The 24,769-nt window shown below is 39.1% G+C and overlaps 2 protein-coding genes and 1 long non-coding RNA gene across 8 annotated transcripts; 2 read left to right on the top strand and 1 right to left on the bottom strand.

Annotated features, from left to right (window-relative positions):
• Positions 1 to 1,394: 1,394 nt before the first annotated feature.
• LOC119916964 (cytochrome c oxidase subunit 5B, mitochondrial) lies at positions 1,395 to 2,798 on the top strand. The gene is made up of 4 exons (XM_038736968.1): positions 1,395 to 1,574; positions 2,230 to 2,300; positions 2,373 to 2,472; positions 2,554 to 2,798. Exons 1-4 carry the CDS (start codon positions 1,475 to 1,477, stop codon positions 2,664 to 2,666), a joined length of 384 nt encoding a protein of 127 aa, XP_038592896.1. The 5' UTR covers positions 1,395 to 1,474; the 3' UTR covers positions 2,667 to 2,798.
• Positions 2,799 to 3,095: 297 nt separating this feature from the next.
• On the bottom strand, positions 3,096 to 17,360 carry herc4 (HECT and RLD domain containing E3 ubiquitin protein ligase 4). 5 transcript variants are annotated; one of them, XM_038736967.1, is made up of 24 exons: positions 17,244 to 17,359; positions 15,901 to 16,171; positions 15,662 to 15,821; positions 13,769 to 13,845; positions 13,449 to 13,670; positions 13,279 to 13,370; positions 11,345 to 11,475; positions 11,001 to 11,155; positions 10,457 to 10,533; positions 9,961 to 10,076; positions 9,717 to 9,776; positions 8,930 to 9,041; positions 8,003 to 8,192; positions 7,713 to 7,885; positions 7,485 to 7,604; positions 7,295 to 7,393; positions 6,973 to 7,140; positions 6,241 to 6,384; positions 5,650 to 5,816; positions 5,374 to 5,440; positions 5,189 to 5,271; positions 4,541 to 4,724; positions 4,250 to 4,352; positions 3,096 to 4,130 (listed from the first exon to the last, which is right to left on the bottom strand). In XM_038736967.1, the coding sequence occupies exons 2-24, from the start codon at positions 16,124 to 16,126 to the stop codon at positions 3,922 to 3,924; spliced, it is 3,135 nt and encodes a 1,044-aa protein (XP_038592895.1). In that variant the 5' UTR covers positions 16,127 to 16,171; positions 17,244 to 17,359; the 3' UTR covers positions 3,096 to 3,921. The 5 variants fall into 5 exon arrangements, 3 of the variants coding, with proteins under 3 accessions (XP_038592895.1, XP_038592893.1, XP_038592894.1); XM_038736965.1 differs by having other exon boundaries at positions 9,961 to 10,085; XM_038736966.1 differs by having other exon boundaries at positions 9,961 to 10,085; positions 17,154 to 17,248.
• A 407-nt stretch (positions 17,361 to 17,767) lies between these two features.
• Positions 17,768 to 21,753, top strand: LOC119916965. 2 transcript variants are annotated; one of them, XR_005447193.1, is made up of 4 exons: positions 17,768 to 19,441; positions 19,524 to 19,624; positions 19,821 to 19,874; positions 19,955 to 21,753. It is a non-coding gene; the product is annotated as an uncharacterized LOC119916965 (long non-coding RNA). The 2 variants fall into 2 exon arrangements; XR_005447192.1 differs by having other exon boundaries at positions 19,286 to 19,441; positions 19,571 to 19,624.
• The last annotated feature ends 3,016 nt before the right edge of the window (positions 21,754 to 24,769 follow it).

The raw sequence follows: 24,769 nt of genomic DNA on the forward strand, positions 1-24,769 counted from the left end.
AAGGTGGAGGAGGGGTAGGCTACTGGTATGGGCTGCGATCATTAAGAATTAGATAATGAAGCAGCTATAGGACATAAAGAGCTTGTTGTTGATGGTGCGTTTTGTCCCAGCTGATTGTTGAAGAGTAGGAAGAGTGTAAAAAGACTGGGTCCCGCTGTATTACTCAGGCTGCACTACAGCGTCTATTCACAGGCGCGATCCCACTACTGAGCGGCACGGGGGCTTTGACCTGCTCCGTTTCCGACCTGGGCCGGTGCACCCCTCCTTAGACGACCTGGTGGTCCCGGGCTCCCCCAGGAGCACCATATCGATACCGAACTTAGTGCGGACACCCGATCGGCATAGTCCGCTGCAGCTCAGAGCTCCTGAGCTCAAACGGTCCGCCAGCCTCAGCCTCCCGGTAGCTTGGATTACAGGCGCGCGCCACCGCACCCGGCGAGGATCAGCTGCTCTCATCGGACTTTTAGCTCCTGCAAACGTGACGTCACCAGGGAGCACGCTCAGGCGACATCTAGTGACCAAAACCTGCACCGGCTTTCCCTGCTTCTCTCTGTCTCCCTGTCTGCTCCCTTGAGTTTACCCATCAGTGGTAGGTTATGTTTGATAAAGTCACCGATTTTGAAACATAAAAATTGTTGATCTTTATTGAAATAAGGTTTAATCAGTGAGGGAGCTTTAGGATCATTGTACAAATAACTCAGCAGCTGCAGGTGCAGGTTTTGGTCATGCACTTACTGTGCTCTTCTTATTCTATCCCGTATACAATTATCTTGTATTGATTGCACTTTTTGTTAACTCTAACTTCTTTCCCTAGGTATTTACCCCATTGATGCGATATGTGCCATTAGCGCGTACTAGTATTTAATGCTGCTTTTATTATGTATTGTCAGTTGTAGATCTCGTGCTGTATTATATGCTCTGTTAATGATTGTATGTTGTTCCTCAAATGTAAGTCGCTTTGGATAAATGAGTAAATGTAATGTAAATGTAATACTTCTTCCACCACAGCCTGCTCCTCTCACTCTCTCTCTCTGTGGATCTGTAGGATATCAAAACAGCGGTAGGGTGGATAAAACACATGATCCGTAGCCTACAAGATGTATAAAATTATTCTGCTTTGCGATTTGAACTGTAATATTTTCTAATTCAAAAGTAGGCGTGTCCGGCAGTGGAGAGTTTACCAAAGTACTATGTGTCAAGAAAAAAGAATTACAGAAGTTGTTCTCTAAAAATTTAGGTTTCAAATTAAATATCACGGCCAATTTATATTTTAAGAAATCATTTGTCTGCCTGCGTTATAGCAGTACACCACCTGTCCCTCGTGCCTCCTCTGCTCAATTTCGTTGGTTAGTGCAGGCACGGCCCTGCTCTAATTGGTCCGACCACCTGTCACTCAGCCGGCTGTCCGGGGTCATTTCAGTCCAACGGACACAGTTGTGTCAGGTCGCTGTCTGTACCTGAAAGTGAGAGCAGAATGGCGGGACGTCTTCTTCTTCGAGCTTATACAACAACACTGCAGCTGAGGAGCAATGTGGTGTCCAGACCGCTACATCGAGCCATGGCCACAGTGAAAGGTAAGAGTCTGTGACCGCCGACACGAAGACTTCACACCGTGAGACAGGCCTGCAGAGTAACGTTACGATAAACAGCAGCTGTCATCGGTCACACATGTATCGTTAGGATTTGGGAAAGCTACGCTGGTAGTATTAATGCGATATTTATGACTTTATTGCGCAGTTTGGTGGCTTCATTTACAGGCTAACGTTATATCATAAACGACGTCTGTAATGTGATGTTAGCTATCAAACACTGGTGTGTTGTTATGCAGAGAGGATTAATAATAAAGTTGACACGTAGTAACGTTATGTATTCGCATTAATGAAATGTGTTTGTGGTCACTTTATGCGCTGATATTGCTGTGTGCCACTGACATGTTCCTGTCTTGCGCCTAAATGTGACTAACAACATTAGAATAAAATAATGAAGGTCATTTGGACTTTAACTCGTGGACAGGCCCTTTCATAGACCCACCTCCTCAGCAGGCGTCTGTTGGTTTGATGCCAGTATCCTGATATGGTGTGGGTGGCGTCCAGTGCCGACGTGCAGTTTCACTGCCATTCAAGTAGACTCACAGCCCTGTAATGTGCATACAGCACAACCTGGCCAGATGACTTTTGAAGGTGGTTTTTAATTTGTTTTAATGAAAACTTCTGCCATGTCATGCTTCAGGAATACCAACAGATGAAGAACAGGCCACTGGGCTGGAGCGACGCGCCCTGCAGGCCCTCAAACACGGAAAGGTAGGCTACAATATACACATTTATAGAGCTTAAGCCTTACATGCACTTACTTTATTCAAATTCACATTACAGGATCCCTACAGTATTCTGAAGCCCAAGGAGTATGCTGGCACCAAGGAGGACCCTCACATTGTGCCATGCATTGGAACCAAGAGGCTGGTGGGCTGTCTTTGTAAGTTTAGTTAAAGAGTCCAGTGGTCTGTATGAATGTGTACATTACAAACCAGGTTAACCATACTGTGATTCTTTGCAGGTGAAGAAGACAACACTGCTATTGTGTGGTTCTGGCTTCATGAGGGAGGTGCCCAGCGCTGTCCTTCCTGTGGTTCCCACTATCAGCTGGTCCACCATGAGCTGCCCCATTGAAACTATAACACAAGCTCTGTGCAAACAGGACAACACAGACATCCACATTTGCCTCCTTAAAGGTCATATACTGTGATGTGTGCATATCATTTAACATGTACAGTTTATCATTAAAATGTAAACCTGAACTGAGCTGTCTTGATTGAAGTGTTAAGTGTTTTTTAATGAGCACATGGATCAACGGTATACAATGAAACACATGAAATGATTGAATTTAAGTGATCATGTTTGCCTGCCACAGCAGAGTAAAATTGTGACTTGGTCAACAGGCTGGAGCGTACACTTGAAGAGGGCTATTTGAACATGTTTTGAAGTTGTGCATCTAAAACAACAAATCATGTTAAAATTACTTTTAGCTGTAATTTCCAAATGCGAGGTGTTGCCAGTGATCCTGAAGGTAGCACTTAAAAAATGCACAAGACAATAGGACAGTATTTTATCCCCAAAGTAACACATTTATTTCAGTAGCTGTACTTTGTTTCTATTTGTGGACTGTTTTAAAGCGTACAGCCAAGAAAATCCACTCAAACACTTCACACTGCTTTAAATCAAATGTTACAACAGAACCTATCTCAAACATAAAGCAGGTTAGTTTACATTGTCTGGGTTTGAACTGTCAATGCAAAGAGGATCATTAACCCCTGTAAAATACACCATGAGTCACTGCAGTAGCCACGCAGCAAGTACTACCACAATGGAGCTTAACATGTTACACTTCTATTAAGACCCTGTCAGAGAGGTTTATTTAAATCTGGTCAGTTTGAGACCACAGTGTTTGGATTATATTTTAACTCTCTATATTATCAGTGTATCTGGTAAATCCTTCCATCATTACAGACATAAGACAGACGCATCTCACTATTATGTTACATTAGAAGCTTCAGAAAGGTAGTGCTACTGCATTTCATTATATTTTACAGGTGTTTATGTTGCTGTATGCATGCCCTGTGGTGTATATACCAGTAGTTTGCTTCATCATACTTGTCATTTCCAAACATGAATAAAAGCATATCCACAAGAGCAATATCAAATGTGAATGGAATTGTAATTGGGCATCAAATACTATGAGGGCATGGAAAAAAGCTGGAAAAACAAAGTCAAGATTATAGTGAAAATCTAGACATCCAACTCTTAATCATTTCTAGTGGCATGTTGCCTCCTCCTATTTCCACCCAGCAGGATTCAAGTCCATGAAGCAAAACATTTGGGAATGTAGTTGCAACCAATAGTCTATTCTCTGCATTTCTGTGTACTATCAGGCAAGATTAAAGCCTTGATTGTGATCTATAGCCTGTAGAAGCTTCTCACGGAGCGTTTCTCGACTCGTGTACTTGGGCAGGTCCAGCAGGTTGAAGCAAGTGTGGGCCACAGGTAAGTAATGCTCCCCTCCACCGGTGGGCTGGATCACCAGCTTCAGGCTTTTCATGCCCAAGATGGGTATGCGGTCGCTTCCTGTGAGGAACACTGTAGAGACAAGAGATATTGTTTCACTTTCCCAGCTGGACATAAAACGTGAGTGAATTCAGCTTGCCAAAACAACAGCTACTGATATTTTTTAAACAAAAATAGTGGGCAGCACTTACACAGAAACTGTTTTTTCTTCTCTAAAGGAAGATCGTGGAACACTTCCCAGAAGAGCCTGATGGTGGGATGGTCCGTCCAGTAATCCCCTTTGTATTCAGTACTCTGAAGCGTGGATACAAAAGTTATTATTTTTTTCTTTTACTGTTATTATAAAGGTAAGAATGGATATGTTGTATCTAGTTATAAATATAAAATTTTGTCATCATGTTCTGTGATGCGGTTTTCATACAAAACCCTAAAAAACAAGTTGGTGAGATGACACAACATTGAAATACTGTTTGTAACGATACCTTTTGAAGCTCCGTCCAGTCGTAGTTGGTGTTGCCAATGACCATGGCTTGCAGTTCATTCGGCTGGAACAGATCTAGAACTTTTCCCCCGCACACCTTGTGGAAGCCTGCATAGAAGCACTCAAACAGCGGGGCCACTGATGTGTTGAAAACGTAGTCTACATATGCACTGACAAAGTCCTGCCTAGAGGAAGAAAAAAGGAATTAATATAAAAGTAAGATAATAAAGAAGCTGACTTTGAACCTCAGATTTTCAGGTTGAACCTGGTTAAAAGGTTCAGAACATGTAAGCAAAGACACTTCACTAAACACTTACCTGAATAGTTTGACATTTTGGGCAATGTCCAGATTTCTAAAAACATAGTTTTTACACAGAACTGATTAAGAAAACAGAATTTTTTGAATGGTGAGCTCTACAGGTGGCAGGTAGATCTTATTACCTTTGGACACAGCCGTGCTAGCCATTTCTAAGCTAAGCTAACTGGCTGCTGGCTCCAGCTACATATTTAACGTACGGGCATGAAAGTAGTATTGATCTTATTGTCTAACTCTCGGCAGGAAAGCGAATAAGCCAATCTTCAAAAATTCCAAACAGTTCCTTTAATTAACATCTGCTGTTGGTTAACAGGATGGCCAAGAGCATTTTACCTGTTTGATTTGTTGACATTGATGTCTTCACCATGAGGTACTAGTTCCAAGACCTCGGTGGCACCATAGTTTTCCTCCATGATCTAAAAAAAAAAAAATAGTGTTTAGATTTTTCCCCCAGCTATTACAAACATTTATTTAACACTTCATGTGCCACAGAGACTTTTGTTTGACAATCCTCTTACTGTGAAGTTCAAGCAGAAGGTTTCCTCAAGGTCGTCTTCTGTGTAGTCCAGTAACTGCTGCAGACTCCTAGTATATGTGGAGACAGAAATAGACATATTTTACAATATTATTAAATAGACATTTGTTGAACACATCATTCATTTAACACTCTGTGTGGTCAAATAACTTCAACATTAAACGATTCAATTTTAGATGCAGCTAAGAAAATACCATGGCAAACTGACATTCATAAACATGTTATATGGGAACCTCAGGTGACTGTTCCTTGATCTGACCTTCCCACATCTGGCATTAGCTCTTTCAGGTCATCTAGTGTTGGCTTCCTCTTCAGAAGCTTCTTGTAAAGGGCTACCGGGAAGTTGAGCTCCACTATGGTGAGATTGTAGATCGCCAGGCCACAGATGATCCCGATGAGGTTGAACAAGTCAATGTCCTCAAAGGTCTGCAAGAGACAATGATTGATAATCATCAGAAATTTTATAGAAGGCAGACTCAATGTGTCTCATATATTCATTTATCTACAAGCAAACACAACTAGGCACGTATAAAGAATGTATGCATCCCTTTAATTATTTATCATAAACACACTGGCCTTGCACAGATTATAAAGTACCAACAAAAACATGATAATGATGTTTACCTATGAATAATCTACAAGGATGGGAAAAATCCCATATTAAGGTTTTTAATAGGATTTAGATTCAGACCTTGTTTACTGTAAACAAGAGATGGCATTACATGTACCAACTAGTAATACAACCACTTCAGCATTCCCCATTATTGAGAGTGTTTTAGAGAGCACTTAAATATAGCCAGTGACATTTCAGCAGCGTGAGCATACAAAAGGTGATATATGCAGTAAGTGCCTTGTTTGAAAACCAGATGAGCCTGGACTCCTCGTAGTAACGAAACATCCCATATTTGGGATCCAGCAGCTCTTTCATGATCAGGAGGAAGAATTCCTTTCTCACGCCTCCTGCATCGACTGCCTCCTCTCCCACGAAGATCACCTGCCATGAATGACGCAAACATTAGAACAACGCCATGGCCTTTTGTCTCGTAATCTAAAAAGGGACCACAGATTTGTGAGTATACTGTATGCATTTTAGTAGAACAATTGAAGCTACATAATAATTGATGAACCGACCCATCTATCCACGATAGACAGTGCATTAGTTAAGACACATGACTGACATATTATCACCTCATAAAGTTGATATGGCGAACTTGTTAGCAAACAAGTCGTGTTTGTGTCCACCTGGTGAATGTGAGTCAGTAATTACTCTCTTTTTCGCTCTGTTTTGGTTTCCAGCAACTCTTGAGGGTAATGTGTGTCTCTCCGGGCAGATAGCTAAGCCATTTAGCTGGTAACAGCTGTCTGCTGCAGCGAGACTGAACTATAACAGACCGAAAGGGGTAAACAAGTCTTGGGCCGTAAACTAAAACAAGCTGAAAGACGCTAAAACGCTGAGGGGAACAGCAGGGTCACAGAGTAATTTTCTGTGGGTTCCTCACTTTAAGCAACACCTTTTACATACACGTGAGTCATTGGTTTGATCCATTGTTAGTATAAACATAATAATTATGGCAGGTTTTACCTTGAGTGGTTTCTTGTAGTCAACATTTTTGGACTTCCTGAGGACTTCCATGGTGTCTCCAACAATATTTTCCCTCCTAACGATGAGAATGAGGCACGGGTTGACCGATTCCACTGCCGGCAGGAACATGGAGCTGAAGTTTTGCATCTGTGCTTGATCCACTGCCATCTGTCAACATAACAAGGGAAGGCTGAATGATGACACATGTATACGTTTCAAAAGATACAACAGCGCAGTTGGTATAGTCCCAAAATCATCTGACAGTGCTAGAATCAGATGCTTCCAATTGAATGGAGGCGACATTGATGATTTCCTACATTACCTGCATCTGTATGACAGCATCCGTTTGAAGCAGCGTTGTCTTGGCTAGGGCGTCAAATACAAAGGGATACCTGCACAGAGTCACCACACCATCCTGACCCTGTCGACACAGAGGTATAAACAAAAGGTTCATATCCATGCCTAAACATAGACAAATGTAATAACGTGGAACTATACAACAGTAGACTCACCATTGGGTACATCTGCCTCTGAATCCATGTGACGTAGTCATTTCTGATGTCTATCAGGTCATCCAACTCGTGGATGTAGAATTTGTCGTACTGAATTATGTGTCCTGCTCTCTCATTCACCTGCAGTGACAGGAACGCTGATGTTATCTACAGTTTTTTAAGGTACAGTATGATGTGCTGTGTGAATCTGACGTGTGACAGTGGTTGTAACACATTTTCATTCCTTACCGTGTGCAGAATTTCCAGGAGCCGGAGGGACGTGTCCAGGAAACAGGTGAAAATTCTCTGCTCTACTGAAGGAATGCCAACCTTGTGCATCTGAAGCAGGTACACCACCACTTCCTTGTACAACTCAACCAGCCGCTGGAAGACTGGGGGCTCAAATGTAGACCACCAGTTTCCTAATACAAATACAAGACCAAACATTTTGTGAATAAAGGTAAAAAACAAATATCGTCAAGAGAAATTGTTGCGTCGTGTGGAATAAAGCATAAAAAAAAAAAAAATCTGTTTTCTACCTAGCACCTTCAGTGGAGCCTCTTTCAGGCTAATGAGTGATTTGGCAAATGGGATAGTGATGGTCACATAATTATTTCGGTCACTGAAGAGAGGGCATTCTGGAAGAGTGAGGTAGAGTCTCAGGGCTTCGACGTCTGGAGGAGAGTTACCTAGTCTGGGAATTAGGTTCTTCTCCAGACTGGCAGCAATCTGAGGGAGACAGGAGAAAGTGTATAGGTCTGTTATTATTAATGTAATAATCCCTGATTGATGAGAATAATTGTTTTGAGACAGATCAATTAAAGCTGACACAGTAATAATGTGTAATTGAGGACAATTATCAGGAGTGTCGTAAGGAGGGGAATAATGGACCTAAATATCCAGGGTCCCAACATGAGGAGGGATCCTAAAAAAAACACGAGTTTAAAGTTTCTTTTAATCTGCAAAATTACATTATTTTTTTCAAATGACAGCACTCTAGGCTGAATAGATTGACTGACCACTACTTGTCTCTGAAACAATATTAGAGCCTCTAGTGTTACTGAAGATGTCAGACAAGGTGAGCTCATAAAGTGGCTACTAAAAGTCATTCCATGCGCTCATTTGCAGCAAGGACATGTGCAACATTAATGTCAGATTGCCTGATTTATTGATTATTATAAGTATTCTATTTTTATACAGTTTTAAGATGACTGCAATGTATGGTGTTTTATAAGAAAGGAAAAAAAAATAGTTTACTACTCTATAGGACTACAGTTATACACTATATCCAAATCTAAACTAAATCCGTCCAGGCTCTAAATTAAAATTATATGAGCATCTTACAAAAGGAAAACAAGACAAGATAAAGTGAGTTCAGTTCTGCCAGACTGTTGAAGAGATTTTGAGGAAACAGCAACATAATACATGGATATGGAGTTCCAACAGGATTTTCTGTGACCGCTGACCTGCTGAGCGATGTCAGGGTGATCTTGATGGATCACTCTGTGAAACAGGAGGCGAGCCGCGTTCATATCCACCCCTGAACATTTGCTGCTGGTACTGTAATGATCTGGATGACTGTGTAAAAGAAACAGATTGTTAATATGAGGCTGTATAGGGAGGTATCAAAGTCAAGCCACCCCCCACAAGAAAGAGGGGGATTGAACATTAGAAACTACCTTAATACAATCCAATTAAATCAGACTACCACTGACTACAGCTCCCAGCCATTTAACCAGCTGAATCAACATCTCTCCGACAGTCTCAACAAAAACTGAACATTAAAGCTTCAAGTGACTGGATGCACCGCAGGGCTATTGTACTGGATTGTATTAGAATGTGAAGATTGTAATAAGTAACTTATGAACCTGGCAGCAGCCCTCTCCCAGCTTTTTGTAAAATTGCTAGAACACAGAATACACACTGAGTGCAACATATGATCCATCTTTGATTTTGTATAGGCAGGTGATGCTAAATCACCCTTAAAAAAACAATAAAAACCGATTAAGGTCAGTTGATATATGAGATAGGTATTAACTAGCAGAACGCAATGACTTGCTAAGAGGATAAACCTGGGAGTAGGTCTGATACTTCTAGGTTACTAACAAGTGGTGAAGATTTCTCAATTTTGATAGAGCAGTTGTAAATAGTGTGTGAATAAGAAGGATCAAATCCGTTAAGAAAATGTCTTGGATTTATTATAATGAATTAAGACTTTGTACAAGACTGTAGATGAAAATAAAGTGTGATTACCTCTTTGACAGAAAAGATCCATTGAGGCAGCTTGCTGTGGAGAACACGAGGTCAATCTCACTAAAGGAATCACAAAAAGCCAAGTAATTAGTGTGTATTCTTTACACAAGTATATCTCCAAGAATAACTTGTTTAATCATGACAGCTTGTCCAAATGTAAAAATATGTCTACAATGAACTAAAACCAGCAATAACACTAATAACATGTGGTCAGAAAAAGGTTCTTGGAAAGAGAGGACTTTACTTTGAGACTTCCAGTGGGACTCTTCCTGGTGTGTGGTTCAACCATTTTTGTATGATGTCCTCATTCAAGGTGCAAATCTTTCTGTGGGGATCTTGTAGCCTTGTGTCATCTATGTTCTGGAGGTTCTAGAAGAATAAATGAAGTTAGGGAGAGGGCAAAGCACAGAAAGGTTTTAAATATGAAACATCTATGTGGTATTCACTTTAACCATGGTTTAACCACCTAAAGATCATACCAGAGAAAGAACACGATCTTGCAAAAATAACATACTACTTCAGTGTAGTACAAAAAAAGTTTTTATACACATTAAACAGACCAACATGTATCGGCTGTGCAGGATCATGTGATACAGCCTCTTTAATTTCCCATGGTCCAATCAAAGCACCTTTTTGTCACCAAATCAGGGGATAACAAATCATTTTACTACTTTTTAAGAAATACAATTCTTGCAATTTACCAAAAATCCTCAACAGGCCCTTCATTAATAAAAACTTACATTGGCAGTGCAATAGTGAGCAAAGCTCTGGTCTCCTCCAGCATAAATCCTCTTGACCCAACATCCCTGCCCCGAGTCTGCAACGTAATATGATGAAAGCAAGAATGGATAAATGAAGAGGTTGGAGTAACCTATGTATATATAAAGTAGAAGTACAATACGTCCTCTTAAAGCTCCATCAAGTAATATTTTTTTAAAATAAACAATGATATCAAATGATTCACAGCAATGTGAAAGTGTTAGTACTCCAGATTCCACTGAGAATCAACAACCAACCCTGTAGCTTTTTCCAGCTTCAGCTCATAGTTTTGGTTCACCAGTCTGTAGGGTTTCTGTGCAGATGTTACGTTACCTGTCATGTTAGAGAGCTGAACTAAATGAGTGGTTGATGAAGTAAACATCTAGCAAGCCAAAGGAACTTAACCAGGAATAAAATCATCAGATGGAAAAACAACTCCAGTGAGCTGCTGTGTTTGAGAGCTTAATAATCTAATTGTAACATCAGTTCCTAGTACTCAATACAGCTTTATTTACTGTGTCTCACCTGTATCCACTATTTCAGTGGAGGCTACCCAGGGGCCTTTGACAGGGGCGGGGCTTTTCCTGTTGTAAGTGGAGCGAGTACCAAGCTGCCCGTTACCGCCAAGCCCAAATGAGTCCATCTTTCCAGAGGAGGGTGTGAAAGCCAACGTGTGCTGCCTTATAATTGCAGAGTAATTTGAGCATGTTTTTGTTGTTTTATGACATTTTTAAATACCTTTTACACGGATTATCTAACATTACAGTATGCACATTGACGTCAATATACAAAAACAAATGTACGTATTCCATGTCCTAGGTAAAATGTGTAAACATTTTATTATAAATTGAAAGAATTGTAAATTTTACCTTCCACATGAGATCTGCGTAACTACATTTCCCATGAGCTCAAACACTTTCCTAGGGTTGATTTCATGGTTTGTAGAGTTATGTCCAAGTTGTCCGTATCCTCCTGCTCCAAATGTAAACACACCTCCTTCCTGTAAAATCAGCAAAACCAGTTAATCTGTCCTTCCCAAGAATAAGAGTACTTCAAGGTGTTAGCAGACACAACAGTACACAGGACTGGGGCAGACTGGAAAAGAAATCATTCTAGCGTAATACTAGTGATTTCAATCCAGCTTATTTTATTTAAAAATGTATTAATTAACAGCCAGCTCCGTCACAGGATATATTTAAGGAGTTTTTTAGTTTTTGTAACACTCTGGATTGTTGATATGAGTCATTTGAAAGAGATTAGCTGGATGTTAAAATGATTACCTACAGATTGATAATAATAATAATAATAATAATAATAATAATAATAATAATATGTAAAATATCAATTACCTTAAAAGTGATTAGATATTGAAGGGCTACTTCTTGGCTCAAGATTTACTACTGCACTTGGCATAATTAGGCCATACAAAGTTTAACAATACAACTGACTAGACATTTACCTACCTTCATTTTTTTGTCTTGATCTTCACTTCCATATTACTGGTTTAAATCTCTTAGTGAAACTATAACTGTTTGTCAGAATAGCCTCAAAGGTTGAATTTGCAAAGCCCCGAAGACTCCATTGCAAGTAAGGCAGCACGATTTAGAGAAAAAGTTATATTGCAATTATTGTGGACAATATTGCGATATGCAATTGCGATTCGATTATAATGGTACTATAAGTCTACTTGCTTGATTATCAAGGAATATGCGAAATACTGACAATAAATGACTGACAATAAACAATATTTATAACAATAACAAGTAAAACATATGTAAAACAGAACAAGGGGAGTGTGTTGCTCTACGGAGGAGGCGGCTAGAAGCAGCAAATATTGGCACACTGGCACCAGCTCAATGTCTGTCTAATGCAGAGTCTCTATCCACAACCTGGAGGAGGAACTGTACATGAGTGTATTAAATAAAGAGTATAATAGTTAGTTAATAGTTTACTGTTAAGTATGACAACAATATATCAAATACTACATTAATTAGAATTTCATATAATACTATACTTTTCCCCCACTTGTTCAGTATTAAAACCAGTTATAGCCGTTTCATTTTTGTAGGTTGTTTTTTGAAATTTAATCCTTGTGCAAGCAAAAGGCTCTACATTGCTCTCTAATTTGTTAATGCTAAGTAGGCCTAACTTGTCAATAATCATATTGTTCAACATTTAATGAAGTCAAACTTGTCCCACCCCATCCAGGCTGTGATTGGTCGGTGGACGAAAAGTGACTGACAAGAATGTCGGCTCTGTGAAAAGTTGAACAACAGAATGTTTAACAACAAAAGGCACCAATACAGCTAACATTAAATGGCCAGCGAGCCAAACCTTCCTTATCTTCTCCCAGTTTTCTTCTGTCTTACCGCTTCAGCTGCTGCTGACGTCTCTCTGTCCCCGTCTCAGAGTGACCGTAGCACCGGCAACGAGTCCAACTATGTTTTGAACGTTTAGCGCAGCTCACACAGACAATCGAGTGTCACACACACTTTTTTATTAAATCACACACTTTTTGTGGATCTGTAATTGCTCATGACGACATCGCAATTGCGATTAGATTAATCGTGCAGCCCTAATTGCAAGGTTTATGTTAAGTGAGGTCCTTGTGACCCAATAGCACAGAAATTAACCTGGCTGATTAAATATAAATCAGAACGATTAGGAATGATGGTCAAAACACAACAGTAAAGGCTTTAATTAATTCACCACCACTAATCACAGATCACTTTGATTCAAGTCAAATTCAAATCCACACATAACACTGAGGATTTATCAAATAACAAAAAAGTATATAACTTAACTTGGTCAGTGCTGCTGTGTGATCTTCTCCACAGGAGATGTAAATCACTCTCTGCGATCTAAGAGACTTCAACTGGGCTGGGAAAGAACGATCTGAAAAAGACATGGTGACAATTAGTCTGAGTTGAGGGCTTGAACGCTCACAAGTTGTTTAGGCTTTTGACCACCCACCATTGCTGTCATTGAGACCCAGCTGACCAAACTTGTTGCGCCCCCAACCAAACACCGCTCCTGAGAGAGTGAGGGCAAAGCTGTGAGCGCCACCTGCTGATATCTGAGCGAAAGGAATACCCTGCAGAGACTGAATGATTTGGGGTGTGGAAATGCTCTGTCCATTTATTCCTATCCCAAGTTGTCCATATCGATTCTGGCCCCAAGAGAAGACTTGGCCCCCTGTACAACGAAGTAGACATAACATGGAATATTTTAAAATGCGGAAAAAATAAACTGACTGAATAAATGTGCATAATGTGGGTACAAACCATCCTCACCTCTTGAAAGTGCATGGGAGTGCCAATACCCACAGGCTACCTGAGCAATTTGTACATCTGACAAACTCTTGATGTTTCTGGCATTTTTAAAGGGAGAAAAAAATTAATAGTTTTTTTTTTTAAAAGATATGATCATGTTTAAATAAATCCCATCAAAGTTGGGAAAGTTACTCTGATATTTAGATAAACATATGCTGATACATTTAGATATTTTAATTACACATCTTTAAATAAGCCGCGACCATGTGCGCAGGATAAGCAGTTGACGATGGATGGATGGATCTTTAAATAAGAAAGCACAATATCTATCCATCTGTGCAGAAAAACAGTAAGTGTGGAGAGCAAAAGAGACAAAACACAATGGCTCAAATGCAATCTCAGATCCCATCAGCTATTGTCAAACAATGATTTAGCTTTTAATTAATCTCGAAACCCTAGAAGTAAGTTTAGCACTGAAGAAAAAGTCTGGATATACGCTGGCTACACCGGAACCCCCGAAACATTGGCCGTTATCCCAAGCCCACAGAAAATGCGTCATGCTTTGAAGAAAATTTGGCTTAGTCACGAAAGAGCATTTCACACACACCTGAAAAAAAAAGTGAAGTTTGCATATCAGCAAATCAGTATGTAACCTCATGCAATGAGAGTTGCACACATTTAGAATATTTTCTCACAAAAAAAGATTCTTGGATATTTTTCTAGCGGATACACAAGTCAATAACTACAACTGCTTAAACCTGTCTGCATCCATCACTTTTCCATCCCAGCTTAGATGACACCACACCCACATGAGAAAAGCCTTGAGAGAATATGACAGCTACAATAACTCAGAAAATAACAACAAGAGGCACTGAATTTAATGGATTTACTGCTTATCAGCGTGTTGAGTAATGGGAAACTTCATTCTGAAGGACTATGAGTTAACAGTTTGAGTCAAGCATGGAGGATGTCTTTTGTGTGGCTCTGGTTGTATGTCTATGTTTTTGTTGAGGTTACTTCCAGATCCGCTTTTTGCTGCTAAAGCGTCTCTGGGTTACGTAGACCCACTAAAACCAAGTATTCATGAGTGAGGTAATTGTTCGTTGATCCTAGGTGTCGAAAGCTTCATACCGATTTTTACAATTTAAACTGAGGAGACATTTTAGTGGAACTACTCTCCTGACAGCTGTCTTGTGTGCGCAGGTTTAGCCAGTGAAAAAGAAAAACTTCCACTTGCAAAAAGGACATGCAGAAGTTTTATTGAGATTTTATGCTGAGTAATATGTATGATGTGAGGGCAAAAACTGCTGTTCAAAGAAACAGCACATAAAACCTGTAACTTTAGATAGTCCTGAGTAACAAAAAACGAATCTCCAACCAGGATTTTGATTCTGACATACAGAAAACCTCTAATTACTGCGCTTCAATACACACTTTAATATGGACTCTTATTGCATGAATTCACATACTGATTTGCGGAAGTGCACATTTTGTCAGTCCCTTCACATTTTTTGATGCTGTTGTGTGTGAAAGTGTTTCGCATCATATTCACGGCAGCAATTGTAGCAAAATTTTGAGTGTACAAACGAGTTTCTGAGATTTGTAGAATAGGATTTGTGCTCCTGCAATGAAGATTTCAGATGGTGTAACTGTTAAAAAAATGTTTTTAATGTCAAAAAAAAGAGTTTACAACTCTTAAAGTATTTTTTTCTGTGATTTCAAATGAACTTCAAATGTGCCACTATTTTAACTACAAATTCCACTGTCACAGGTGCTCAGTTGTTTTGCTCCAATAATACCTTCAAACAAAATACCAAAGCAAAGTCTGCGTATGTGTTTACCTACTAGGCAATAAAGCCGATTGTGATAAACAAAAAAGGCTTCATGCAAATCAGTAAATACTGCTGAATTTACCTAGGCACACGAACACATTCTTCAAAGTTATTTAGGCCCAACTGCCCATCTGAGCCGAGACCCCATGAGAAGAGCTGCCCTTTGTCATTCAGGGCGACTGTATGGGACTCTCCACATGACACCGCCACTATGATCTGTGCGTCCAGAGCCACAACCTGTTCTGATATGATACAAAGAGAAATCTTAATGTGTTAAGTGTTATCATAAAACAAACAAAAAAAATAATGTAAGTCACCAACCTGGTTTCTTTCTGGACTTCTCATGTCCCAGCTGCCCTAGGTCATTACAGCCACAGGTGTACACTGTCCCATCCTCCAGCACAAAGGCTGTGTGTCTGTGGCCACACCCCACATCACACACTTGCTTCCCGTGAAAGAACTCACATTTTCGTGGCTCAACCACAATCTCTTCATCAATCCCACCCAAGCCTAACTGTCCGTAGGAGGCATTTCCCCAGCACAGCATTGTAGCTCTCCCCTTTGGCTATAGAGGCCAGCAGGATCCCCGTCTCTGTGAAAACGAGAGACACCACTGCTAATATAACCTTACATAGCACATTCAGTTCTCCATAGCTGTGGTTGCAGAATACACTTCGGCTGGTATCACCTAGCAAGGTAGCCAGACAACGTTATGGCTAAATAATGTTAACGTTACTTCATGTAATAGGCGCATATGTGATTAGCTTAGTGCAGTATTTCAGATATGATTATATGTATAACCTAATACAATTACACTGCACTCGTAGCTGGCCAGGTAACATGTAAACAGATTAGCCAACTAAGATGCAATAAAATTAACGGGGTAGATGGGATCCGTTAGCTGAAATCATCAAAATAACGCGACTTCCGTTTTGGGCGTCTGGAATTCCAAATTAAAACACACGTCTAAACCCGAATACATGTATTTCTAATATTTGTTTTTAACCACATTGAACACACACATAGGAGCTCAACCTAATGGCGCTATCATAAAACTAATAAGTGCCTTGTTTCTTCTGAGATGTACAAGAATAATTCAAAACGGAAGTTGTTGTGACTGATAAAGACAGCTGACGGTTACTAACCAACTAACAGCATGCCTCTCGTTCCTTCACCGTTTCATTTTCAAGCAGTCATGGCTTAACCGTATTAATTTGGCATTACTTAACGTAATAGTACAGTCAGCAATGACGGTTGATGATTTATGGAAGTATATTTTAGTTAAAGCGTTTGACACGTGGGAGCATTAATATAACGTTAGCTTAACGCGAGTCTTTCTGTAAAGGTGCTGTAATGTTAGCAAGCTCTGCTTAGTCAGAACATAACGTAATGTAACTAGTTAACGTTAGCTAAGAGTTAATTTAGTAAGGTGACTGAAGTAACTTATAGAAACTAAAAGATATTTTAAGATTATCCCTTTACGTTTTGCGAAAGCAGTTAACAAGTGAACGTAACGTTACAACCTGCAGTTACTCAGCCGAATAGCAAATCTTAACAAACCCTCCAGATCTTACTGTCTGTTTTTCTCGCTAGCTGGTCCGTTAAATGCTGACATAACAGCACATTTTCGGTATTTAGTTGTAAAAAAAAAAAATCTAAATTACCCAATCCCTCCACTCCAGTGATCTGTCAACAACTGATCCAAGTTACAGCGAAGAAACGTGTCACCTTAGCCGTACTACACCGTGAATGTCCGGTTTTTCTTTTAGAAATAAAACCTGTTTTGTAGTAGCATACAAAATGCGAGCATTCTAGTTTCACTAGGCACTGAGATGAGTACTGTACTGTCAGCCTGTAAGAGTACTGCCAGGATGATCTGAACATGTTACTTACTAAATGTACCGTAAGTGTATGTGTAGTAACCTTTAATCTGAAGGCACGCTCATTTAACCGGAAGTAATACTGCTTTTACGTGCACTTTACTTTATGGAGGTGAAGAAACGTCGCGACGCATCCACGGTGTTCTAGATGGGACGCACGCGCCCATGCGTCTCCCTGCAGCTATATATGTACACACACTGTATGCAGAAGAAAACACTCACGCCACCCCAAACACACACACACACACACACACACACACACACACACACACACACACACACACACACACACACACACACACACACACATTTCTGTAAATATGCGAAAGTACATCCTACACATCGTGTATCCACGTTGCATGTATAGGCCTATAGCTGGGTGTAACTAAAAGGAAAGGTGCGAGAGACGACGTAACTACCATAGTTGTACATACATAAACTTGGTAAGGTTCTCAGTGTTTACATTATCTTTACCATCTCTAATTAAAATACATCAAATATAAATGCCTACGAAATAAATACAAAACAATATGAAGAACTATGCTACAGGTTTCAAAAAGAATGGGGGGGAAAAAACTACAGCCTATATAAAAACACCTAGATGTCTATAAAGTTTAAAAATATTGGCTACTATAAAGAACACTAAAATTCATTAATTTGATTAATGTTATGCAAAATACCCCATCGATTACAACATTGATATTATACTATAAAGCGTTTTATTCTATTTTGCTCACTTTATGCAAGTATGTGTCTACTGGAAGGATCTGGAACTTATCTGCTGGACCTTATTTGCCCTGAACAAACCATATTAGGCAACATGAGTAAGAGGCCATAAATGTGGTCTTTGAGACATTTGGCTCCCTCTGGTGGAATTACACATTTATAATAACCAATGCACTCATATTTATGTTTATGAAAAAAGACCAAGTAAATCATATGACAGTGTTTACATTTACTCACATTTGAGGCCAACTATACTAACAAAGAATATCTGGACGGGGATGTCTTTGATGATATACAGGACAACAATAAAAACATCTTTGCCCCCCTCTGGTGGGGCTGATGGATGAAACTAATCATATAGCATACCCTTGCCACATCAAAGTGATAAAAAAACGGATTCTCATCATTTACTTAGGTCAAAGTACGTTATTCCCTCTAGTGGAGCAAAAGTTTAACATGACAAAAAATAAAAGTACTCAGGTAAGTACCTCAAAACTGTAATTAAGTACTGCATATGAGTAAATGTACTTGGTTACATTCAACCCCTGGTGATTCATAACATTTGACATTAAAATTTGAGTGGACCACCACCATAAAAAGGGCTTTAGTGGTGTTGATTTTATGAATAAATTAGTAAAAGAAATCTATCACAACACTTTTGGTTTTATATTGTATATCACAGAGTCTAGCCCTTGGTAGCGCTACATAAACTTGTTAACCCCATACATGATTGCCTTATTGTATTCTTGCTATAGGTCAGAACCTGGTTTTTGCCAACCACAGCAATAAGTATATCAGATGTAAATGGCCTTAAAATGGACAGGCAGTGGTTAATCTTAACTTGTGTTTCTCAATGTGCATTTAAATGTGAAACCATAAACCATGAGCCAGTTGTAGCTTTTATCTTTTATTGTTATTTGCAGGTGACAGAGAGATATAATCTAAACTGGAAACTGCTTTAACACAGAAATGTAAATATAGACCTCTTTCCAAAACAACCGCCCATTTTACACTGACATTTGCGTAACAACACATTTGTCTAATGAATAACATCTATCAGGAGTAAGAAAAGGTGCTCCTTGAAATGCAGTGAAACCTGTACTGCTGGATCTTCATGGGTGTTTCTTCCCTTGTGACTTAGGCACTATGATCTGATGTGTCAGAGCAGGAGGAACTTATTTTACTCCCAGAAAGGTATAAATCAGCACACATGCAGGATAATACCAAGAGAAATAAACATGTTGCAGTTGCTGGGAGTAAGTAAAAACCTCTTAAACATTTTTTTTTTTGCTGTGAGTAAGCATCAATGTCAACTAATCAAAGTTTTTGTCTACTGAGGACTGTGACATGGGCTATTGACTGGTGTTTTCTTTTAACATGCTCAGATCGTTGTTGGCCTTCTCTTCGTCATCATGTGCTTTTCAAAAGGACTCAAAGAGGTGAGTAAACCTTTACAAAACCTTACTGTTTTCTTTTGATGGAAGATCAAAGATGTTTTTAATGTATATTGGACAAACAATAAGACATAAATTAACATTTAAAGGACAGAAGCATACATAAACCGTACTGCAGCTGCTAGAGGAAGTGACCAGGAAATAAAGTTTGATTTTCTGAAATTATAATTATCTTTGACAGGGAAATAAACCTCAAAAAATACAAATACCTGAATCATCTGCCAACAACAAGATGGTGAGTAATTATCCAAAAGTAAATTCTCTGTTTATTTGTAATAATTGGAATTAATTATTTTACACTCATCTCTTCGACAGAAGGATCTGAGTGAAGAAGATGTCCATATATTGGCCAAGATCCTTTCAGTTGGATTGGTGGATGCAGACCCAAACTATCTCCACCATCTTAAAGGCTACAGAGACTTGCATGTTAGCTAATTTCCCAGCCTACTTACATTAATTAATGAGCAAACACATCTGTTCCCGGTTATATGGATAGATTTGGGATGACATAAAGGCTCTTCAGCATTGTGATTGGATTACCACAAGTCAAGTGCTTCACCCCCCCCCCCCCAGATGTTCCATGATTAATGGAAAATATGCACTTTATTCTGGTAATGAAGAAGGAATAACCTGTCACTGGTGCTTAATATGGATCATTTTGATGATGGATCCTGATTGCTTAATTTATTGCCTAACTGTATAATTTGAAATATGTGAATATGTGCAGAAAAGAGCCTCTGATTTTACTTTCAACACCTGCTTCTTTTTTAATCAGGAAATGCAGAAATTGAAAATGCAGAAATAGGAGCACTCCCTGTATTGTTGTTAGTGGTACTTGCTTTATTTGGCTTGTTTTATTCAAGTGATTTTCAATGTTACATACCACTTTGTTAAACTGTAAACCTAAACTATTTAATTTACATCTGATGCAGCCTATGTTTTAAATCAGGAAATGCTTAAAATGAAAATATAGAGATAGGAGCATTGCTTATATTGTTGTCAGTGGTTTGCTTTATTAGGCTTGTTTTATTCAAGTTGTTTTTAATGTTACAAACCACTTTGTTAAACTGTAAATCTCTATCATTATATTATCTCTATCATTACAATCATTATCTGAGGTATGTTACACAATTCAGCTGTTGCAGGCAGTTTTAGTACAGATAGCAATAAATCCCTTTAAAGTTAGAGAAGGTCATTTTTCCTTAACTTAGCTTAGCTTCCTTCGCTAAATAGGCCACAATTGATTATGAAATAATACCAGCTAGATTTGAGCTAAATGCAAACTAGTAGTTTACTGTTTGCTAAACAATAGTTTAGCATTTACCTAAAATGCTGAACTAATGTAACAGTAGCACAATAAGAATCAGAAAAGTGACTCAGTAGTGTGCAGTATACAATAGTATTTACCTGAGGTTTGCTAACTTTAGCTAACATTATTAAGCTGCTGTCATGGTCATACCGGACCAACAAAGGCTGTAGCAGGCATAACCCCTGAGCAATGGTGCATTTTATTGATATTGATACATATTTTCATTTGTAACAGAAAGAATGTGTTAGTTCTTTCAAAAGTTACGGTTTCGCTTCAAGGGATTATTAATTTACCATTTGTATTTGGAAGAGAGGCTGAATTACTTTGCTTCTGCTCTCTTTTGGTTCATGTCCTTACCTACAGTAGACAGACAAAGATAGAGAGATTAGAGAAAAATGAACATGTCATCCATTGTTTGTCTCCAGTGGCAAACTTAATGTCTCTTACTCCAGAAATGGCTGTTGAGCTTGTCCCCTAGCGCGTAGAGCAAGGCCACCACTGACATGTTAAAAAAGAAGAAGACCACCAGACCAACAGTGCTGAAGTGCCCTAGTAGGGGATACACCCAAATTCCAACTGACAAGTACACCCATATAATCCTGCAGAACATGTTTAAAGAGAGAGACAGGGGAAGAAAAGAAACTGTCAGTACCACTGTATCTGTCAGATCATCAAGTACTGTCTTGTTTCACAGAACTAGGCTATGTCTTGTGCAAATATTCACTGGCACAGTTCCAGCCATTAACACCAAAGACACGGTTTGATTGTAAGATTAACAGCATAATAAAAAAAATGTCATCCACAACACGCAGTATGTTGTTTTTTACCATGAAGATGTTTAGGCAGCATTTCAGCATGTGAGCCAGAACTATTGAAGGTTCAAATCCTCAAGGTGTTTGAATTATGAAGTGATAAATGCTACTGCTTTGGACTAGTCGAGACTAGTTACAGTAGGAACACAGACACATTCAGGCTGCTGTGCTTTTAGCCACATTTAGCTGTATGAAAGGTTCAGTCAGGGAATTAAGTCAAGAAGTATTTTGTTGCTTGAAAATGCTTTAGTGTTTGTGTGTTAGATATATGTCTATAAAAGTTTGGAAATGTGTTGTCATGATTCTACTGTATGCTGACTCAACACTTACCAGAACAAGTAAGACAAGCCCACAACTCCTAACGCTGCCAGCGCATGTTTAGTCTGTGGGTAGATGTGAGGCTGCACCAGCACTTCTCCAAGCAAAAAAGGAAGGACGAATGTGTGCTGAGAAAACAGTATAGGAATAACACATTATGTGTAACGGTTTATGACAGGAGAATCAAGAGAATTCAAATTTTGGCATACAGCTGTTGAAATTGCAGATTTACAGACCATAGCATGGTTTATCCAGGAGGGGAAGAAGGTGTCAATATTAGCCGGGTAGACTAATTCTCTGTCATAGGCAAAGATCGCCCAGAAAAGCAGAACAACGAACTAAACGAAATGCATAGAACATGGAGTTAATGTGTAGCACTATTCTTCTTTTAAAAATAATTTAAAAAAGCAAAAGATGTGTTTCTCACCATGCCCACAGGGAAGGCAAAGATAGAGAAGAGAAGGTCTTTAAATCTGTTCAGAGCACTGTCAGACTTTTCCCCAAGTTGCAGATCAGTCAAAGCAGCCAGTCCAAAGAATGACATTTGTAATAACTGAAATATAAAAAGCAATATTATTCATTTCCGTTCCAGAAATTAGTAGTAATGTATTACTACTATTATTACTAGGTAATGTCGGAAATGTACGCACCAAATTCAAAAAAGTAAGGTATTTCCAAGGTCCTCCATAAGGAAAGATTCCTGGTGGTAATGCCTCTCCATCCTTAGCAGCGAGACTTTTAACCACGAAAGCATACCAGCTGAAGGCTGTGATGTGGTACACTCTCCTCAGGGTTGAAGTCATTCTAATACAAGCGAATACTGATCCCCAACAAACAAAAATAAATTAATTACTGGCAAAAATGTCTCTTCAAACTATGAGTTTTCCCTTCTAACCTGACGTACTTCAGGCAGGGAAGGTTATTTAAAGATTAGTGTAATTCAGCATTAGCTTTTCAAGACATTTGCGAGCAGTGGCGACAAAGAGTCCCACTGTTTCTTATGAAGCACAGGAATCCTTATTTCATAACCAACACACTGTAACATGTGACTGGGTGGTCATTTCATTCACAGCAAGTGTTAATCGGTTTCGTAGTGTTTTGCAAGAAGCGCCACCAAGTTATGTAAATAAATGAGTTCAAGTTAAGTAAGTAGTATCATTGAACAATGGTTGATTCTGTGTTGTCATTATGTGTCCGGAAATCCTGAAGTGTCCTTGAGCAACATGTTAAATTCCAGCCAGCATCAGGTATTTTGTTAAGTAGTTGACCTTGACCTCTGAACCTCCCGATGGAGAAGCACATATTTTTTGTTGCCACATTTTGTTCCTTGTAATATAAATTAGATCATGAGGTAGAAATACATCTCTTCCACACACACATACACAAACATAAATTAATTCTTCATTATTCTGCTTAGGAGAGCAGTTTTCACAAGCTCACATGGGCTCCAGCAAGCTAATTAATACAACTTTACCAATTTGTTAAGGTCAAAATGCCTAAATGTATCATGCAATCAAAAAAGAGCTACAACATGCCAGCAGCCTTGTGAAGCTGTAACGCTCATTTCACTTCAGAAAAAGCCTTACCTTTAGGCAAATCAAGTGTTATGTTTGGTTTTTGAGTTTGTGTGTTTGGAGATTTGCATGGCAGTGGTAACTGATATTTTTGGCCTAAGGGTGGTGCTAGAGGAAAAGTTATTGTGGTGAGACTCATGAGAATCTTGTGCAGGCTTGGGAATCGTGTCATGTTGCCTAAGATGTTACCATGATACAGAGAAGATGATTCTACAATATGGAGTGTATTACAATAAATTACGATACATCACAAAATCTATGTATAACATCTCTGTCACATGGCAAAATATTATAATATTATATAAAGGACATGTTGGTCACATTTGCAGCTCCACAGATCCTCTCATTAAGCTGAAGAAGAGAAAGACATGTTCATTCATTCACATTCAGCAACTGAATTTCAATCATGTCATAAACCAAGAATTGTTTAAAATGTCATTAATGTCTTATTTTTACAGGCATTTAAGACCTGAGTGTTGTGGAAATAAAGTAAGCCAGTTTCAGGTGTGATGAAGAAGTTTCGGAGACAGATGAAGACTTACACAGCATTGTTTATTGCGCCTGGCCGTGGAGATACAGTGCCAGCATACAATGTGTGAACACATGCAATGCCAACACCAAATGTGAAGGATACTTCTTGTCTGGGGATTCACTAAGTGTCCAAATCAAGTCAAGTCAATCTACCAAGCAGGCAGACAGGAGAGAGAGTCTGACCTACTGTCTTGGAGAGGCACAGGCTGTCACCTTTGTCTTACTTTAGCTCAGCAACTGACCCTATAATCACTTGGGGAAACCTGTGTCATAGTAGCCCTAAAATGCCTTCAAGCTGAGAAGTCATGACACTTGTGTTTCCAGGAAGTACTGTCTTTGCAGAACATGTTATCTGGTTTTAGAGACATAAAAAAAAAGAAAGGCCTTTTTTACAGAAGACATTTTGACATGTTGTGGTAGGAAAATTAATGATGGCTGAATTGCTTTTAGCTGCTTCAGTATTAAGGTCCTGGTCACTGTCACATTGTCATGACTCACTGGGACACTTGAATAGAATAAAGCAATGGTTAATGTTACTAGCAATCCCTGGGGGTTTCCTACTAAAACAAGTGAAATTGTGTTAAAG

The sequence above is a fragment of the Micropterus salmoides genome, unplaced genomic scaffold (assembly GCF_014851395.1).
Source record: "Micropterus salmoides isolate LMB-PRFRI ecotype aquatic unplaced genomic scaffold, ASM1485139v1 Ms_hic_scaffold_22, whole genome shotgun sequence".
Taxonomy (NCBI): Eukaryota; Metazoa; Chordata; class Actinopteri; order Centrarchiformes; family Centrarchidae; genus Micropterus; species Micropterus salmoides.

Bases quoted from the DNA above. Each gene is read 5' to 3' on its own strand.
- herc4 (XM_038736965.1), bottom strand. From the start codon at position 16,126: ATGCTGTGCTGGGGAAATGCCTCCTACGGACAGTTAGGCTTGGGTGGG. The intron at 7,141-7,294 runs GTAATGTAGGAA...TTATGTTGACAG, and splicing joins ATGCTGTCATACAGATGCAG to ATGGCAGTGGATCAAGCACA. The intron at 4,353-4,540 runs GTATCGTTACAA...TCCACGCTTCAG, and splicing joins ACTGGACGGAGCTTCAAAAG to AGTACTGAATACAAAGGGGA.
- LOC119916964 (XM_038736968.1), top strand. From the start codon at position 1,475: ATGGCGGGACGTCTTCTTCTTCGAGCTTATACAACAACACTGCAGCTG. The intron at 2,301-2,372 runs GTAGGCTACAAT...TTCACATTACAG, and splicing joins AGGCCCTCAAACACGGAAAG to GATCCCTACAGTATTCTGAA. The intron at 2,473-2,553 runs GTAAGTTTAGTT...GATTCTTTGCAG, and splicing joins GAGGCTGGTGGGCTGTCTTT to GTGAAGAAGACAACACTGCT.